At 46.6% G+C, this 20,534-nt stretch overlaps 1 protein-coding gene across 1 annotated transcript in view; it reads right to left on the bottom strand.

Annotated features, from left to right (window-relative positions):
* The window catches only part of LOC106588930 (glutamate receptor ionotropic, NMDA 2B-like), a 126,812-nt gene that overhangs the window by 81,919 nt on the left and 24,359 nt on the right, over nucleotides 1-20,534 (bottom strand). Inside the window, 1 exon segment of the mRNA XM_045691125.1 lies at nucleotides 15,047-15,763. Coding sequence (XP_045547081.1) covers nucleotides 15,047-15,763 — 717 coding nt within the window.

Genomic DNA, 20,534 nt, shown 5'->3' with positions numbered 1-20,534 from the left:
AAACCTACAGATGTACCATCTTAATTTGAACCAATTTGCTACAGCAGGAAAATTATCCTGAAGCAACAGGAAATGTGAATAATTATGTGGATTATAATTCATGGACATTTTTGTAGGGATTGATGCATTTTCGTTAGGGAAAAACAAGTCAGAAATGTCTAAGTGGAGATTGCAAACGTTAGAATCCTTTTTAAAACTACAAGTTAGCATTTCCTGATCAAATGAAGATCCTACATCTGTAATGGAGTGTGGAGATGGAACTACTGCAGGAGGACGAGAGAACGATACAGGACAGAAGATGACAGCAAGAGGATGCATTGTGAAAGATGATTCATTTGGATGGATGAAGGAGAATGAATGCTTGTGTATTCTTCAGGTTGTGTTCATGTTGAGAGAAACTGCTAAATCAAATAGGACACTCGATTAGGGCTACTTTGTCACGTCTCTTCCTTTCCCCTCAATACCTCTGTCTACTTCAATGAAATGTTGAGTCACAATATTTTAAATCAGGACAATTGCGACACTGGGAAAAGTGAGAGAGGGACACTAAGAGAGACAGAAATGAATCGACGAATAATGTAGTGACTCAGAAAGAGAGTGAGCGAGTTGTCATTGCTGAGTGAGAAAAAAAACTAGAGAAGGGTGACGGCCGCTTCACATACAGGCAGCCTGATTTTAATTCTCTCCATCTTTTGGGATTGTTCCTAATTGCAACACAGGGCATTATGAAGAGACAGTACCTTATCCCATCATGTAGAACTGAACAGCATAATGGGAAACACGGTCCTAAAAACCACGGATTGGAACAGAGAATAATGGAACAGAACAATTGAACAGAACAATGGAAGTGGATCCGTGGCCAGTCACAGTCAGGGGCTGCGGCGCCACGGCAACAGATTAGCTATCTCCCAAGCTTCCTAGCAAACGGTTGGTAAAAGTGTGTGGGTTTTGGCTAGAAGGGACAACAGGTTATTTTAGAAATGAGCTGAATTTTTGCAGCAGGTTAGGAAAACTTTCATAGCAGGTTAGGAGAATTAACGTAGCAGGTTGGGAGAATCAGGTTACATTTTGGGAAACGGTTAGGGTTAGCTAAAATGCAACAAACAAAAAAATGTTGATGTCAATTTGACATAATCTCTATTCTCTTGAGCCATGACCGAGTGGTGCCAACTGGTGGTGGTGGAGGATCCAATGAACTGGAAGACAACTGGGTCTACTATAGGCTCACTAACCCCCACACTCTTACAGGAAGTCTAAAGCCCTCACTGGTCAATTGTAGCTCATAATACCAGTAATCAATCAGTCATTCATTTGGTTGACAGGAGGTTTGGGGAAATATAGGCCATATATACCATATAGGCTAATAGGCTGTCTATAGGGTGTTTACAGTCTTCTGGTTTTGAAAGAAAGGTTATGGTACAGTGAGGGAAAAAAGTATTTGATCCCCTGCTGATTTTGTACGTTTGCCCACTGACAAAGAAATGATCAGTCTATAATTGTAATGGTAGGTTTATTTGAACAGTGAGAGACAGAATAACAACAAAAAAATCCAGAAAAACGCATGTCAAAAATGTTATAAAATGATTTGCATTTTAATGAGGGAAATAAGTATTTGACCCCTCTGCAAAACATGACTTAGTACTTGGTGGCAAAACCCTTGTTGGCAATCACAGAGGTCAGACGTTTCTTGTAGTTGGCCACCAGGTTTGCACACATCTCAGGAGGGATTTTGTCCCACTCCTCTTTGCAGATCTTCTCCAAGTCATTAAGGTTTCGAGGCTGACGTTTGGCAACTCGAACCTTCAGCTCCCTCCACAGATTTTCTATGGGATTAAGGTCTGGAGACTGGCTAGGCCACTCCAGGACCTTAATGTGCTTCTTCTTGAGCTACTCCTTTGTTGCCTTGGCCGTGTGTTTTGGGTCATTGTCATGCTGGAATACCCATCCACGACCCATTTTCAATGCCCTGGCTGAGGGAAGGAGGTTCTCACCAAAGATTTGACGGTACATGGCCCCGTCCATCGTCCCTTTGATGCGGTGAAGTTGTCCTGTCCCCTTAGCAGAAAAACACCCCCAAAGCATAATGTTTCCACCTCCATGTTTGACGGTGGGGATGGTGTTTTTGGGGTCATAGGCAGCATTCCTCCTCCTCCAAACACGGCGAGTTGAGTTGATGCCAAAGAGCTCCGTTTTGGTCTTGTCTGACCACAACACTTTCACCCAGTTGTCCTCTGAATCATTCAGATGTTCATTGGCAAACTTCAGATGGGCATGTATATCCTGTTAGGGCTAGGGGGCAGTATTTGCACGGCTGGATAAAAAAAATGTACCCGATTTAATCTGGTTACTAATCCTACCCAGTAACTAGAATATGCAGATACTTATTATATATGGATAGAAAACACTCTAAAGTTTCTAAAACTGTTTGAATGGTGTCTGTGAGTATAACAGAACTCATTTGGCAGGCAAAACCCTGAGAAATTTTCTGACAGGAAGTGGATACCTGATGTGTTGTATTACCTTTAAACCTATGCCATTGAAAAACACAGGGGCTGAGGAATATTTTGGCACTTCCTATTGCTTCCACTAGATGTCACCAGCCTTTACAAAGTGTTTTGAGTCTTCTGGAGGGAGATCTGACCGAACAAGAGCCATGGAACGATGATGGCCCATTAGACACCTGGCGCGAGTTCATGTTGGGTACCCTCGTTCCAATACGTTATAAAAGAGTATGCATTCGTCCACCTTGAATATTATTCATGTTCTGGTTAAAAAAGGCCCTAATGATTTATGCTATACAACGTTTGACATGTTTGAACGAACGTAAATATTTTTTTCCCCTCGTTCATGAAGTGAAGTCCGGCGGGCTTAGATCATGTGCTAACAAGACGGAGATTTTTGGACATAAATGATGAGCTTTTTTGAACAAAACTACATTCGTTATGGACCTGTGATACCTGGAAGTGACATCTGATGAAGAGAATCAAAGGTAATGGATTATTTACATAGTATTTTCGATTTTAGATCTCCCCAACATGACGACTAGTCTGTATCGCAACGCGTATTTTTCTGGGCGCAGTACTCAGATTATTGCAAAGTGTGATTTCCCAGTAAGGTTATTTTTAAATCTGGCAAGTTGATTGCGTTCAAGAGATGTAAATCTATAATTCTTTAAATGACAATATAATATTTTACCAATGTTTTCTAATTTTAATTATTTAATTTGTGATGCTGACTTGACTGCCGGTTATTGGAGGGAAACGATTTCCTCAACATCAATGCCATAGTAAAACGCTGTTTTTGGATATAAATATGAACTTGATAGAACTAAAAATGCATGCATTGTCTAACATAATGTCCTAGGAGTGTCATCTGATGGAGATTGTAAAAGGTTAGTGCATCATTTTAGCTGGTTTTATGGTTTTGGTGACCCTGTCTTTGAATTGACAAAACATTACACACAACTCTTGTAAATGTACTGTCCTAACATACTCTAAATTTATGCTTTCGCCGTAAAACCTTTTTGAAATCGTAAAACGTGGTTAGATTAAGGAGATGTTTATCTTTCAAAGGGTGTAAAATAGTTGTATGTTTGAAAAATTTGAATTTTGACATTTATTTGGATTCAAATTTGCCGCTCTTGAAATGCACCTGCTGTTGATGGAGTGCACCACGGGGGGGACGCCTGCGTCCCACCTAGCCCATAGAGGATATGTGCTTTCTTGAGCAGGGGGACCTTGCGGGCGCTGCAGGATTTCAGTCCTTCACGGCGTAGTGTGTTACCAATTGTTTTCTTGGTGACTATGGTCCCAGCTGCCTTGAGATCATTGACAAGATCCTCCCGTGTAGTTTTGGGCTGATTCCTCACCGTTCTCATGATCATTGCAACTCCACGAGGTGAGATCTTGCATGGAGCCCCAGGCCGAGGGAGATTGACAGTTCTTTTGTGTTTCTTCCATTTGCAAATAATCGCACCAACTGTTGTCACCTTCTCACCAAGCTGCTTGGCGATGGTCTTGTAGCCCATTCCAGCCTTGTGTAGGTCTACAATCTTGTCCCTGACATCCTTGGAGAGCTCCTTGTTCTTGGCCATGGTGGAGAGTTTGGAATCTGATTGATTGATTGCTTCTGTGGACAGGTGTCTTTTATACAGGTAACAAACTGAGGTTAGGAGCACTCCCTTTAACAGTGTGCTCTTAATCTCAGCTCGTTACCTATATAAAAGACACCTGGGAGCCAGAAATCTTTCTGATTGAGAGGGGATGAAATACTTATTTCCCTCATTAAAATGCAAATCAATTTATAACATTTTTGACATGCGTTTTTCTCGATTTTTTGTTGTTATTCTGTCTCTCACTGTTCAAATAAACCTACCATTAAAATTATAGACTGATCATTTCTTTGTCAGTGGGCAAACGTACAAAATCAGCAGGGGATCAAATACTTTTTTCCCTCACTGTACCACTTTAAACAAACTACAACTTATAAAGACTTGATAGGGCATTCATGAAGTCTTGGTAAACAATCTATAAGGTGAATCTAGATGCTCCAGAATATATTTATATTTCTTTAATCTGAGTGTTTAAAAATCTGTTATACACGAGAGCTAGAATAAATGTTGTATGAAGTGGGTACCAGAAGTGAGAAATTATATCAGGGAGCAGACTCCTCTGGGCAGCTTGTTTCACAGAAAGCAAACTGTGGTCTAATCCCCCAAACACAATGCAAGGTCATTATCATTCAACCCCAACACACACACACCGGATACACACCAACACTCCAACACAGACATACACACACCGCTTAACTCCACACAGTAGAAAGCTCATTAGCCAGAAGAGTATGATAATGAGAATAAGGTCCTGTATTGTGTCCAATAGAAACACATTGCAGCAGCGTAAATGAATGACAGAATAGCACTGACTGTGTGTGTGTGTTTGTGTATGTGTGCGTGTTGGCAGCAGTGTACATGAATGGCAGAAATAGGAGCGACGTGTGGGTGTGTGCATTGTTTTGTGTATAATTGGGCTACCTGCACCTGTCACTGGCTCACTGATCCACTCTAATAGGCCATTCAGTAGGAAAAGAGGGACAAATACAGCGCAGGGTACGGGTAAGGTATTCTAAGCACATAACGGACCAATCACATCCTCTTATTTGCTCCGTGGCGTATTGAGGCGAACACAATGGATTCCGTTCACAGTGCTTCTGGCGCTGAAATGGACATGCATGACACGGGATCGGGATTGCATTTTTGCTGGAAATCAATTGTTCAGTGGCTGGATACTGTATCTGGAAATCTGTTTGGCAGCATAACAAATGGCAGCTTGTTCCCTATATGACGCACTACCTTTGACCAGAGCCCTATGGACCTTGGTCAAACATAGTGCACTACATGAGAATAGGGTGCCATTTGAGACGTAGACTTTGCATCTTAAAAATAAAGCTGTTTGTCCTATACCGGGACGCAGAGTGAGAGGTTCGGGGAGGTTTAGACAGGAGAGTTAGAACAGATTACTGGGAATGGTGTTAGAATAGATTACTGGTAATGGTGAGGCCTCATATGACCTATTGGGACTCAGAGTGAGAGGTTAGGGGAGGTTTAGAAGGGAGAGTTAGAATAGATTACTGGTAATGGTGGGGCCTTGATAGATGATGGACCCAACAACCTGAAGGGAACTGAGGTATTGATGCTGGGGTTGTTTTCATGTTGCGCTTGCACTCACACACAGCATGTAGGGACAAACGCACACACGCCCACACGCACACACACACACATGCACACAGAATCACGGTTCATACAACTCCCCCACATGACTCTATAGGCTTCATGTTCCATCTCACCCACACACATCTCTCTCACCATCTGAGAACTCTCTCTCTGTGCTTCCTCCATCTTTCTTTCCCTTTCCAGCCTCCTCCTTTTCATATTTACATATCCGGTGCAGTAATGTGCACCAAATCACTTATTTCCAAAACATCTATCACAATAACTTCTCATCTATTCTCCATCAGTCCCCCATCCCGCCATCTCTTTCTCCATCCCTCCCTCCATCTCTCCAGTCAGTTCCATCCCCTCATCCCTCTGTTCCAGGTTTAGCCTGTACACGACCTCACACTACCTACCCCCATGACCAGAGAATTTTGGCTTCATCCTTCTATTCTATCCCTTCCTTTTTTTCAGAGGCTCAGAAAATAAACATGCCTACCTCCCTCTGTAGCTGTCCCTATATATATATAGAAATGTATAAGCATGGGGTTTCCATGCCAACCGTATCAGCCGCATTCAGCCTTCAGTTCCGTGTTCACTGTGTGTGTGTGTGTGTGTGTGTGTGTGTGTGTGTGTGTGTGTGTGTGTGTGTGTGTGTGTGTGTGTGTGTGTGTGTGTGTGTGTGTGTGTGTAAAATGGAGAGACAGAGAGTATCAGGGAGAGGGAAGGAAAAAAGGAAAAGGGAAGCAAGTGAGTAGTAATTACTAAGAAAAGACAGGGAGAAAACATTCCTATACTTCTTCAGTTTTCATCTCTTCACATCTCTCTCTCTCTCTCTACCTGTCCTTCCCTCTCTCTAATAGGCCTTTAACATGTGTTTTTCCCCTCCTGACTTATATTGTTGTCCTGGGCATGTGTCTCATCGTCCCTGTCAGTTCCTGTCAGTCTCAGTGTTGGTGCCCTCTGTCTATCTGTCAGTTTTTAAATAGGGTAATTATATGTTGAGTAGAATCCTCTTCCTCCCTCACACCCACACACATATTCTGGATCATTTCATAACTCTCTCTCTCTCTCTCTCTCTCTCTCTCTCTCTCTCTCTCTCTCTCTCTCTCTCTCTCTCTCTCTCTCTCTCTCTCTCTCTCTCTCTCTCTCTCTCTCTCTCTCTCTCTCTCTCTCTCTCTCTCTCTCTCTCTCTCTCTCTCTCTCTCTCTCTCTCTCTCTCTCTCTCTCTCTCTCTCTCTCTCTCTCTCTCTCTCTCTCTCTCTCTCTCTCTACTATATTTTCTGTGGTTCTTTTTGAAGTGTGTCTATTGCTGCGGTCTTGACTTTCTCTCTTTTTCAGAGAACCATTTTCAGTGAATTACATTTTTTTCTCTCTCTCTCAGTCTCTCTCACTTTCCTCCGAGAGGCTTGTTTCTCAGATTAATGTCTGTTTGCAAACCCCAAGTTGACCTTTGCTAACAGCCTCAGACCTTTGTAAAAGACCATCTCACAGTCAGTGGTTGTTTGAATTCAATCCTGATTCATTTGATCCATTAAACCGAGTTCACAGAGACACAGACGTATTTTAGTCTCCCTCTGATTTTGATCACAGTGCTAAACAGGTACATAGAAGACAGTGATATCTTCTAAGGATGTTTGAAGTCTTCAAAACTGTCTCTAACTTTTAACTAAAAGGAGGCTTTTTGCTGTTGTCGTGACTTGACTTTAACATTAATCTGAAGACTGTTGTTTATCTATTTAACAATTTTTTATTGTTACCCGACTAAATTCATCATGTAACAATTAACTCATTAGGATCTGGGGCACCACGAGAGCGGTTCTTTAAAGAGTTACCATCTCCCAAATTAAACTCTAAAAGGTCTTTACCGATCACATCTGTATAAACAGACAACTTATTAATCATAACCTGGGCCTGACTTGTGATTCAGTGCTACACAAATTGGTTTAATTATTTATTTACTAGCTAATTAAATGGGAACACAGAATAAACACACACATTTTGCACCGGTTACTGACTGGAGACGTAATACACTGAAAACAGATCCCTAGCGGAATGTCAACAACATTGATGCTTGTTAAAGAAGATATGGAGAGGGAGAGAGAGAGGGACAGTGTCACATTCTGATCTGTTTCACGTGTCTTTGTGCTTGTCTCCACCCCCCCACCAGGTGTCTCCTATTTCCCCCATTATCCCCTGTGTATTTATACCTGCCTTTTCTGTTTGTCTGTTGCCAGTTTGTGTTGTCCTGCCAAGTCCTACCAGTGTGTTCCCGTGTTTCCTGTGCTCTAGTTTTGTTTTTCCTAGTCTTCCCAGTTCTGACCTTTCTGCCTGTCTTGACCCTGATCCTGCCTGCCATCCTGTACCTGCCTGTTTCTGATTTGGATTCCGACTCTTTGCCTGCCTTGACTTCCGTTTTGCCTGTCGCATGTACTATAATAAACTCTGAGACTCGTACTATCCGCCTCCTGTGACTGCATCTGGGTCTTAGCCTGAGCCGTGATAGTACGAACTGGCCATGACTGACCCAGCAGGCTCAGACCAGCTCCGCAACGCTGTCTACTTCCAAGGAGCCACCATTGGAAGACACGAGGAGTTACTGCAATGCCTTATGGAGGGACTCCATACCCTGGCAGAACGCCATGACCATGTGTTCGATACATTGCTGGAGCACTACAGATTCCCAACTAGGCAGCAAGTCACTACAGTAATTCCCCAGACTCTCAGCAACCCCACCACCAGCGGCATTTCTTCCCAGCCTACCCCGGTGTCCCGAGAACCTCACTTACCTCCTTCAGAGGCACTACGTTGGAGATTCTGTAACCTGCCGTGCGTTTCTCTCTCAGTGATCCCTCATCTTCAACCCGCAGCCTTCTTCATTCCCCTCGGACTGCTCAAAGATAGCATATTTGTTAACACTGATGTTCGGGAGGACACACGCCTGGGCTATGGCGGTGTGGGAGCAACAGTCCACTGTTTGCCTCAGTCTGGAGGAGTTTGTGGTGGAGGTAGGTAAATTGTTCAATTCTCCGATGTCCGGGAGAGATGCTGCTCGTAAGCTGCTCCAACTACGGCAAGACTCCCGTAGTGTGGCAGACTACGCAGTGGATTTTCGCACGTTGGCGGCTGAGAGTGCCTCGAACCCGGAAGCTCTGCTCGATGCGTTCCTTCATGGATTATCAGTGATTAATGACAAGCTTGCAGTCCGGGAGCTGCCCATGGACCTAGACTCCCTCATCGCCTTGACCAGAGCCCAAGCTACTGGGAAAGGCTAGATTGTCTCCAGATGAAAGTTTATGCAGGTTGAGCACCAGGAGCTGTATGTATTGCGAGACTACAGGACATTATATTTCCACCTGTCCATTAAAAAGACCCGGCTCATCAGTAAATACGAGTTCTCTGGTGAGCCGTACAGGGATTTTCCAATCTCCCATTACTCGTACCCATCTCCATGCCACCCTGTTGTGGGGTGACCAGGTCAAATCTCTCACTGTGGCCGACGAGAGCTTTATCGATGCTCCCTTGGTGTCGGAGCTGGGAATCTCCACTCAACTCCTCTCAATTCCCATGGACGTCAGAGCGCTGGATGGGCACTCTATTGGCAGAGTCACCCGCAACACGGTTCCCATCAACATATGAGTATCAGAAAATGTATGCAGTTCCTGCTCATAGAATCTATCGATGTCGTTTTGGGGTATTCGTGGCTCCAGAAGCACAATCCCCTGATCGACTGTGCTACTGGGTCTATCGTGGGTTGGAGCCGGTTCTGCCATGCACAGTGTCTTAAGTTGGCAAAGTCTGCCTCGGGACGTCTTCCTGCAGGCTTGGGAGAAGCCTCGGATCTCTCTGCCATTCCCGCGGAGTACCCGGAGTACCTGGTCTGGGAGGTCTTCAACAAGGACCGCGCTACGTCTCTCCCCCCACATCGACCCTAAGACCGCGCCATTAACCTTCTCCCGGGCACTACACCACCTCGGGGATGGCTTTACTCCCTGTCGAGTCCGGAGACCAAGGCTATGGAGGAGTACATTGAGGACTCTCTCACTGCAGGGGGTATTCGTCCATCTGCCTCACCCACCGCCCGTGTATCGATGACCGGGGCATAAATCACATCGCGGTTAAAAAACGTTACCCACTACCACTCATCTCCTCGGCTTTCGAACCTCTTCAGGGAGCGACCATCTTCTCTAAGTTGGAGCTTCAGAACGCCTACCATATGGTTTGTTTACAGGAAGTTAATGAGTGGAAGACTGCCTTTAACATGGCTAGCGGGCACTATGAGTACTTGGTTATGCCATTCTGACAGACCAACGCTCACCCTGGGTTCCAGGCAATTGTCACGATGTGCTCTGGAACATTCTGAACCGGTTAGTGTTTGTCTACGACATCCTTGTCTTTTCCTGTTCAGCTCAAGAGCACGTCCTCCACATCCGACAGATCCTTCAGCGTCTCCTGGAGAACCAGTTTTTCGTTAGAGCGGAGAAGTGTGAATTCCATCGCTCCACCATTTCCTTCCTAGGATATGTCATCGCTGCAGGACATATACAGATGGATGCAGACAAGGTAAGAGCAGTGGTGGATTGGCCTCAACCCACATCCAGAGTGCAGCTGCAATGTTTCCTGGGATTTGTTTACTTCTACTGCCGCTTCATCTGGGGTTACAGCACCCTGGCTTCCTCCCTCTCAACACTCACCTCTCCCAAAGTTCCATTCACATGGTTTCCAGCAGCTGACCGGGCGTTCTCAGACCTCACTACAGCCCCCATCTTAATCCATCCGGACCCGTCCTGTCAGTTTGTGGTGGAGTTCGACGCCTCGGATGTCGGGGTGGGGGCAGTCCTGTCCCAGCGTTCTGCCCAGGACCAAAAGCTGCACCCCTGTGCTTTTGTCTCCCATCGTCTTACCCCTGCAGATAGGAACTATGATGTGGGAAATTGAGAACTCCTCGCCATCAAGATGGTGTTGGAAGAGTGGAGGCACTGGTTGGAGGGGGCGGAACACTCAATATTAGTGTGCACTGACCATAAGAACCTGGAATATCTCCGCACCGCCAAGCACCTTAATTCTAGGCAGGCTCGTTGGGCCCTGTTTTTCACCCGTTTCAATTTCACTCTCTCCTATCGCCCGGGGTCCAAGAATGTGAAGCCTGATGCACTCTCACATTTGTATAGCTCCGCTGCTACTCCGTCTGACCCCGAGTCCATACTCCCTACCTCCTGTCTAACGCCTGCAGTCATCTGGCGGATAGAGAGCCTTGTCCATAAGGCGCAGCATTCCCAGGGGGGTCCGGCTAACTGGATGTTTGTCCTGTACTCTGCCTGTTCCCCGGTGCTGGAGTGGGCACATTCCTCGAGACTGACCTGCCATCCAGGCTCCCGTGGGACCCTGGCTTTTATCCAACTACGCTTTTGGTGGCCTACCATGGTTCCTGATGTCTCCGCATTTGTTGGCTCCTGCACTGTCTGTGCACAAAATAAGACTCCGCGGCAAGCTCCAGCTGGCCTTCTTCAACCACTCCCTGTTCCTTACTGCCCCTGGTCCCATATATCCCTGGACTTTGTTAGTGGTCTTCCTCCGTCAGATGGCAACACCACCACTCTTCGTTACCTCGTCCCTGCCAATCCCACCACCTGGAGCCAGCAACTCGTGTGGGTGGAATACATCTGTAACACCCTTCCCTGCTCGGCCACTGAGATATCAACCCCGCTCTTCCCTGAGCAACAGGAAGAAGTTATCATACCCTCTCCTCAGATGTTCATTGGTCTCTATCGCCGTACCTGGGCCTCTCTTCTGAAGACCACATCCAAGTATCGGCGACAGGCGGATCGCCACCGGACCCCTGATCCCCGCTATCGACTCGGTCAGAGGGTATGGCTTTCCACTCGGGACCTGCTCCTCCGGGTGGAGTCCCGTAAACTTTCCCCCCTTTTCATTGGCCCTTTCACCATCTCAAAATCCTTAGCCCCTCTGCTGTTCGTCTTTTGTTGCCCCGCACCCTCCGTGTACATCCCACTTTCATGTGTCTCGGATGAAACTTCTGTCTCATAGCCATTTGTCTCCTGTTTCATTCTTAACCCATCATTTACACAGCTTGCTCAAAAGGTGTGGTTCCGGCAGGCTGGCTCTATGTTAGAAATATTGTTCCAGTATTCACTTGGGAACGTGTTAGAGTTTCAGCGGGAAAAAGTCTGTTGAAACAGAACATTCATTTGGTGAATCTTGAGAGCGCAGACCTTGTTAACACCAGGATGAAAAGGGGTCTGATTGAAGTTATTCATTGCAAACCTGATCTGACCTATTTGGATTTTCATGGACGGTCATGACACTGTCCAACTAACTCACACAAACCAGACAGAAAAGCCACTGCCTCGGTGCCTCCATTTTGAAGCTGAAGTAAACAAAGTAGATGAGAACTGATGCAGACTCTCCAAAAGCAAGTCAAAACATCCTCAAAGAAAGACAAATCACCCCATAACACTCAGAGACTTCTACAAGACTTCCAATTATGTTCAGTGGCCTAATCTCATCAATAATTTCGAAAACTGGATAGATACATCACATTCACTAAAGTATTTATATGGTTCATTGGTCGGTTATTACTGGGTACATTACAATTCAAAAGTAGGCCGCAACCGGCCCAAAGTCAGGGCATGCTAGATTTCATCACATCATCAAAATACATAATTACAGCTGGTATGATGCATTTAGCTTCATATGATGCAAAACGCAGCATCATATGATTCAAAATTGTAACGATGTGTGCTGAGAGTCGCAAAGCAAGTTCAGGGAGTGAGTGTTTTAATAAATAAACGGAACATAATACAAAACAAGAAACACGAACAACGCACAGACATGAAACAGAAAGAGAAACAATGACGCCTGGGGAAGGAACCAAAGGGAGTGAAATATATAGGGCAGGTAATCAAGGAGATGATGGAGTCCAGGTGAGTCTGATGACGCGCAGGTGCGCGTAACGATGGTGACAGGTGTGCACCATAACGAGCAGGCTGGTGACCTTGAGGCCGGAGAGGGAGCACACGTGACAGTACCTCCTCCCCGACTTGCGGCTCCAGCCGTAGGACACTGACCAAATTGACGATCCCGGGGATCAGGAGCGGACTGGTCAACTCTGCTGAGGTGCGGAAAACCTGTCAGTCTCAGCATGGCGACCTAGAGCGCCAGAGAGAGAGCATACATGACGGTACCTCCTCCCCGGCGCGTTCGGCTCCAGCCGCAAGACGCCAACCAAAGGGACGATCCCGGGGATCCGGAGCGGACTGGTCGCTTCCGCTGAAGCGCACAAACCGGACTAACCGGCTGAGGCGTGAGGGCCTGATGAGTTGGCTGAGACCTCCCCGGTTGCCTCAGTTCGAGGAACAGGAACCTGTTCACCTGCTGAGGCATGAGAGCCTATCAAGCCAGCTGAGGCATGGGAGCCTATCGATCCCGCTGAGGTGTGGAAACCCGTTGAGCCAGTTGAGGCAGGGGAACCAGACAAACTGGCTGAGGCCTCCCAGGTAGCTCCGGTTCAGACACCCGGACCAGACATCACCTCCAATACAAAATAATTTAAATCACCCCCTGATGCTTCCCTTTGGTTAGGCGTCATTCTGTAACGATGTGTGCTGAGAGTTGGGAAGCAAGTTCAAGGAGTGAGTGTTTTAATAAATAAAGACAACATAATACAAAATAAGAAACACGAACAACGCACAGACATGCCACAGGAACAGAAACAATAACGCCTGGGGAAGGAACCAAAGGGAGTGACATATACAGGGCAGGTATTCAAGGAGGTGATGGAGTCCAGGTGAGTCTAATGACGCGCAAGTGCACGTAACAATGGTGACAGGTGTGCGCCATAACGAGCAGCCTGGTGACCTAGAGGCCGGAGAGGTAGCACACGTGACAAAAATGCATCCTACCAGCTGTATTTATGTATTTTCAAAGTCATATATCTTGAAAACTTGACTACTGTCATGCAAAACATTTTGGGACTAAATCAACAATGGACTAATAAAACAAATGCCAAAATATAGTTTTTGGCTGGAGTTTTCCTTTAAGTCAAATCTGACAAAGCTCTTATTTGACTTGCCAAACGTCTCATTGTCTCAAACAGCGAGTCTTTTCAGGGTTGAGTAGCCTCGCTGTCACCCTATTCCCTATGTAGTCCACTACCTCTGACCAGGGCCCATAGGGCACTATATAGGGAATAGTTCCATTTGAGAAGCAGCCATGGACGTGACGTCAGATTCATATGCTGTAGGAAGCCAATTAACAGCTGAATCAATCATTGAGAGACGGGCCGGAATAAGATGCTGTAGCGTTCACAGTCGAACACAGAGCCGCTCAGAATAGAGTGGCTAAAACGGTCATGTTTCCCTGCTCTACGTGATTTTAATGGATCTACTGTACCTCTTGTCAATTGAATATTGAAAGTAACACTTGATCGGCTGTATAGCTTAACATCGCTGCTTGAGGAAGACTTATTGAGTTGAAACATGTTGCAGTTATGCGTCCTGAGTATTGTAATGTGTAGGCTGATATGCTCCTACTTACATGTGTTTATCACTTGTAAATCATCTCTCTAAAGTTTTTGCAACGTACTGGCCGCCTACTTGTCTTCTTTTCTGCGTCTGAATAGCTGGCATTCAATAAAAATATTATATTTCCTTCTATTTCTGTGGTCTTGCCCAGCTGTGCCTTAATGCGTTTCAGGAGGTTGGTCGTCCCTCATACAGGAACATGCATAGATATAGTACAGTATGCCTGTTGTTAGGTGATGCGTAACCTTGTTTGAGATATACAAAAGTCAACTAGGTGATGAGTAACCTTGTTTGAGCTATACAAATGTCAACTAGGTGATGAGAAACATTGTTTGAGATATACAAAAGTCAACTATCGCCCCTGGACCAGGAGCTAGCTTTTCAGTCGAGTGGTTGGTGTGACTAACAACCAGGGCTCAACACCAGCAATTGAATAGAGAATACATGCATGTACCCAATGTATAGAGAACCATAGCGACTAGTGTCAGGACCCTGAGCATTTAGTGAGCTTCACAGAGTTACTTCTACCTAGTGTACTGCATTGTACTAGTAGTGGTGTCATCAAATCAAAGTTTATTTGTCATGTGCTCCAAATACAACAGGTGTAGACCTTAAAGTGAAATGCTTACCTACAAGCCCTTAACCAACAATGCATTTTTTTGTCATTATACTGTATACATGTGTATCCAACCAGCTGTAGCTATTGTATGAACGGCATCACACAATAGATAGGTGTCTGAGGTTGTGTGTACTACAGTGGAAATAGATGTACATTAAAGGTAGTGTTCCATACCTTGGCAGCCATGACCATGGAGGAGCCTCCTCGGATGCCCAGGATGGGGATGTGTGTCTGGGCAGAGATGAAGTCCAGGATCTGGGCGATGGCCTCCTGGTCCGTGTCATCCCCGAACACCACCCCCTGCAGCCAGGTGTTGGTCATCAGGGTGCAGATACGGTTGATGATGCTCTTGGGGTCCGTGTCGTTCATGGTCTCCAGTTGGACTTTGGTAGGGTGGGGTACATGGAGGAACTCCTCTTTCTCCACGTAGGTCGACGACACCTCGCTAGAGTTGCCCACCAGGATGACGGCGATGCTGAGAGAGGAGGCCACTTTGGGGGGTAATGGGGGCGCAGGGGGCCGGGCGGGGGATACTGGGGGGTAGTAAGGGGGGTAGTGAGGGGGGATGAGGTTTGTGCCCCTCTGGCCTCCTTTCTCGCCTCCTGCTCCTCCCGTCCCGGGTGCTCCTCCTGGTGCTCCACCGCCCTGGCCAGCTCCGCCCCTCCCAGGCGACCGCGCCGACTCGCAGATGGGCAGGAGGAATAGGGAGAGGAGGAGGAGAGATAGGGAGAGAGGGAGGGAGAGGGAGGGAAGGGCCAGCCGAGGATGCTGATGAGGGGAAGAGGTGTGTTCGGGAGGAGGAGGGGGGAAGGAGGAGGTGACGCGCCTGTCCTGGAGTGGGGAGGGGGAGAGGAGGCTGACAAGCATCGTGGAGGAGTGTAAATGCAGTACCTGGAGGGAGGGAGGTAGGGAGGGGGAGAGAGAGAGAGGATTAATATCATGTACCTTAAATACAGTGCCTTGCGAAAGTATTCGGCCCCCTTGAACTTTTCGACCTTTTGCCACATTTCAGGCTTCAAACATAAAGATATTAAACTGTAATTTTTTGTGAAGAATCAACAACAAGTGGGACACAATTATGAAGTGGAACGAAATTTATTGGATATTTCAAACTTTTTTAACAAATAAAAAACTGAAAAATTGGCCGTGCAAAATTATTCAGCCCCTTTACTTTCAGTGCAGCAAACTCTCTCCAGAAGTTCAGTGAGGATCTCTGAATGATCCAATGTTGACCTAAATGACTAATGATGATAAATAGAATCCACCTGTGTGTGATCAAGTCTCCGTATAAATGCACCTGCTCTGTGATAGTCTCAGAGGTCCGTTTAAAGCGCAGAGAGCATCATGAAGAACAAGGAACACACCAGGCAGGTCCGAGATACTGTTGTGGAGAAGTTTAAAGCCGGATTTGGATACAAAAAGATTTCCCAAGCTTTAAACATCCCAAGGAGCACTGTGCAAGCGATAATATTGAAATGGAAGGAGTATCAGACCACTGCAAATCTACGAAGACCCGGCCGTCCCTCTAAACTTTCAGCTCATACAAGGAGAAGACTGATCAGAGATGCAGCCAAGAGGCCCATGATCACTCTGGATGAACTGCAGAGATCTACAGCTGAGGTGGGAGACTCTGTCCATAGGACAACAATCAGTCGTATACTGCACAAATCTGGCCTTTATGGAAGAGTGGCAAGAAGAAAGCCATTTCTTAAAGATATCCATAAAAAGTGTCATTTAAAGTTTGCCACTAGCCACCTGGGAGACACACCAAACATGTGGAAGAAGGTGCTCTGGTCAGATGAAACCAAAATCGAACTTTTTGGCAACAATGCAAAACGTTATGTTTGGCGTAAAAGCAACACAGCTCATCACCCTGAACACACCATCCCCACTGTCAAACATGGTGGTGGCAGCATCATAGTTTGGGCCTGCTTTTCTTCAGCAGGGGCAGGGAAGATGGTTAAAATTGATGGGAAGATGGATGGAGCCAAATACAGGACCATTCTGGAAGAAAACCTGATGGAGTCTGCAAAAGACCTGAGACTGGGACGGAGATTTGTCTTCCAACAAGACAATGATCCAAAACATAAAGCAAAATTTACAATGGAATGGTTCACAAATAAACATATCCAGGTGTTAGAATGGCCAAGTCAAAGTCCAGACCTGAATCCAATCGAGAATCTGTGGAAAGAACTGAAAACTGCTGTTCACAAACGCTCTCCATCCAACCTCACTGAGCTTGAGCTGTTTTGCAAGGAGGAATGGGCAAAGATTTCAGTCTCTCGATGTGCAAAACTGATAGAGACATACCCCAAGCGACTTACAGCTGTAATCGCAGCAAAAGGTGGCGCTACAAAGTATTAACTTAAGGGGGCTGAATAATTTTGCACGCCCAATTTTTCAGTTTTTTATTTGTTAAAAAAGTTTGAAATATCCAATAAATTTCGTTCCACTTCATGATTGTGTCCCACTTGTTGTTGATTCTTCACAAAAAATTACAGTTTTATATCTTTATGTTTGAAGCCTGAAATGTGGCAAAAAGTCAAAAAGTTCAAGGGGGCCGAATACTTTCGTAAGGCACTGTATGATAATACCAGCAGGAGATGGGACTGAAAAGAGGTACTGTATCATAATAATACCATGTCTGCTACAACCGCACACAAAGAAAACAGGATCAAATGACGCACATAGAGTATTGTTCACATGCTGAAATGGTATAAATTGAGATAAAATGTCTAGTGACGCTCAACAATGCTTAATCCACCACTCTATTCTAGTGATTTCCTTAGAGGGACCTTGTGGCAGACATCAAAGACAGTTTTGGTGGGTGGGTGGGTGGGTGTGCGCACGTGCGTGCGTGCGGTGAGGAGACCGACAGCGCCGAGTGTGTTTTGACAGATTGACGGGTTCTGAGCTTCATGGACCGGCTGCCAGGTTAAGTGACCATCAGACACTCACAGACTGAGACGGATGCTTATTCTCTTCCCTGCGCTCTCTAGCTCTCTCCATCTCTCCTTCTGTCTCTCTCAGTCTATCGCTCTCTCTCTCCTGCTCTCTTTCTCTCCCGCTCTCGCTTCCTATCTCTCTCTCCCTCTTTCTATCTATCTTTCTTTTTTCTCTTTTCCTTTGAGCAGTAACTGCCTCTCATTGCCATTAACCCCTCTTCCCACCAGTCATATTCCCTCCCATCCCCCTTTAGCCTCTTTGAAGTCAATTGCAGACCTATTATTTCCTGCTCCTTTTATTAACAGCAATGCAGAGAGAAATAGGGAGAGAGAGAATAGAAAGAGAGGAGAAGAGAAGAAGAGAGGGAGGGGACAGTCAGGGAGAAACACAATTAGTCATAGCTTGATGTGAAACATTTGGTTTCAGACTGTGTGTGTGTGTGTGTGTGTGTGTGTGTGTGTGTGTGTGTGTGTGTGTGTGTGTGCGTGCGTGCGTGCGTGTGTGTATGGGAGGAAGTCAAATGACAACGACAGCGCATTTTTGTTCATATTGAGATAGAAACGGGAATCCTTAAGGGAGCTATACTTTAATGCTTTTTAACAGGCAGAGGGAGAGAGGAGGAGAGAAAAACAAAGAGAGAGAAAGAGAGATAGGGACAGGGAGACAAAGAGATATAGAGACAGAGGGACATGCAAAGGGGGGCACGGGGAGAGAGGGGCACAAAATATTGTATTTTTCTTTCACGGCACCTTATATGATCTTTCATTTATGAAGCATCCTGTGTGTGCTGGAGTTGATCTAGGCATGATCACATGAGAAGAACCCTAAACTACAGAAGAGGGAGATGAGAGCGAAAACAGGGAGAAAACAACTAGGGAGAAGTAAGGGAGGAGAAAGCAGAGAAAGGAGGAATGAACATGGAGAGAGAGAGAGCGAGAGAGAGAAAACAGAGAAATGGGGAGAGAAATTGGCAAAGAGATATCAAAGAGGCCAGGGCGAGAGCAAAGCAGAGGGGTGAAGGGAGAAGTAGCAGAGACAAAAGAGGTAGCTAATGTAGTCTGTTACTACAAATGTCCCATCTAAAAGCGTAATTAGTGGAGGTTTGTCAGGCCTAGTTGCAGGTACACATGCTAATTGTAAACGGCCTCAATCCTCAGTGAGGTTGGACACCGCTGGGAGGAGAGGGGGAGGAGGAGGAAGAGAGTGGGAGGAAAGCAGAGAGAGGAGAGGGGGAGGAAGAAGAGGAGGAAGAGGAGAGTGGGATGAAAGCAGAGAGAGGAGAGGGGGAGGAGAGTGGGATGAAAGCAGAGAGAGGAGAGGAGGAGGAGGAAGAGAGTGGGAGGAAAGCAGAGAGAGGAGAGGGGGAGGAGGTGAGTGGGATGAAAGCAGAAAGAGGAGAGGAGGAGGAGAGTGGGATGAAAGCAGAGAGAGGAGGAGGAGAGTGGGATGAAAGCAGAGAGAGGAGAGGGGGAGGAGAGGGGGATGAAAGCAGAGAGAGGAGAGGGGGAGGAGGAAGAGAGTGGGATGAACGCAGAGAGAGGAGAGGAGGAGGAGGAAGAGAGTGGGATGAAAGCAGAGAGAGGTGAGGAGGAGGAGGAAGAGAGTGGGTTGAAAGCAGAGAGAGGAGGAGGAGAGTGGGATGAAAGCAGAGCGAGGAGGAGGAGAGTGGGATGAAAGCAGAGAGAGGAGGAGGAGAGTGGGATGAAAGCAGAGAGAGGAGGAGAGTGGGATGAAAGTAGAGAGAGGAGAGGTGGAGAGCGGGATGAAAGCAGAGAGAGGAGAGGAGGAGAGTGGGATGAAAGCAGAGAGAGGAGAGGAGGAGAGTGGGATGAAAGCAGAGAGAGGAGGAGGAGAGTGGGATGAAAGCAGAGAGAGGAGGAGGAGAGTGGGATGAAAGCAGAGAGAGGAGGAGGAGAGTGGGATGAAAGCAAGAGAGGAGGAGGAGAGTGGGATGAAAGCAGAGAGAGGAGAGGAGGAGGAGGAGAGTGGGATGAAAGCAGAGAGAGGAGAGGAGGAGGAGTGGGATGAAAGCAGAAAGAGGAGAGGAGGAGAGTGGGATGAAAGCAGAGAGAGGGAGGGGGAGGAGAGTGGGATGAAAGCAGAGAGAGGAGAGGAGGAGGAGGAAGAGAGTGGGAGGAAAGCAGAGAGAGGAGAGGGGGAGGAGGTGAGTGGGATGAAAGCAGAAAGAGGAGAGGGGGAGGAGAGGGGGGATGAAAGCAGAGAGAGGAGAGGAGGAAGAGAGTGGGAGGAAAGCAGAGAGAGGAGAGGGGGAGGTGGTGAGTGGGATGAAAGCAGAAAGAGGAGAGGAGGAGGAGAGTGGGATGAAAGCAGAAAGAGGAGAGGAGGAGGAGAGTGGGATGAAAGCAGAGAGAGGAGGAGGAGAGTGGGATGAAATCAGAGAGAGGAGAGGGGGAGGAGGAAGAGAGTGGGATGAACGCAGAGAGAGGAGAGGAGGAGGAGGAAGAGAGTGGGATGAAAGCAGAGAGAGGTGAGGAGGAGGAGGAAGAGAGTGGGTTGAAAGCAGAGAGAGGAGGAGGAGAGTGGGATGAAAGCAGAGTGAGGAGGAGGAGAGTGGGATGAAAGCAGAGAGAGGAGGAGAGTGGGATGAAAGTAGAGAGAGGAGAGGTGGAGAGCGGGATGAAAGCAGAGAGAGGAGAGGAGGAGAGTGGGATGAAAGCAGAGAGAGGAGGAGGAGAGTGGGATGAAAGCAGAGAGA

The sequence above is a fragment of the Salmo salar genome, chromosome ssa12, assembly GCF_905237065.1.
Source record: "Salmo salar chromosome ssa12, Ssal_v3.1, whole genome shotgun sequence".
NCBI lineage: Eukaryota > Metazoa > Chordata > Actinopteri > Salmoniformes > Salmonidae > Salmo > Salmo salar.
The sequence above is the reverse complement of the archived record's forward strand: the minus strand, read 5'-3'. Positions and strand labels throughout refer to the sequence as shown.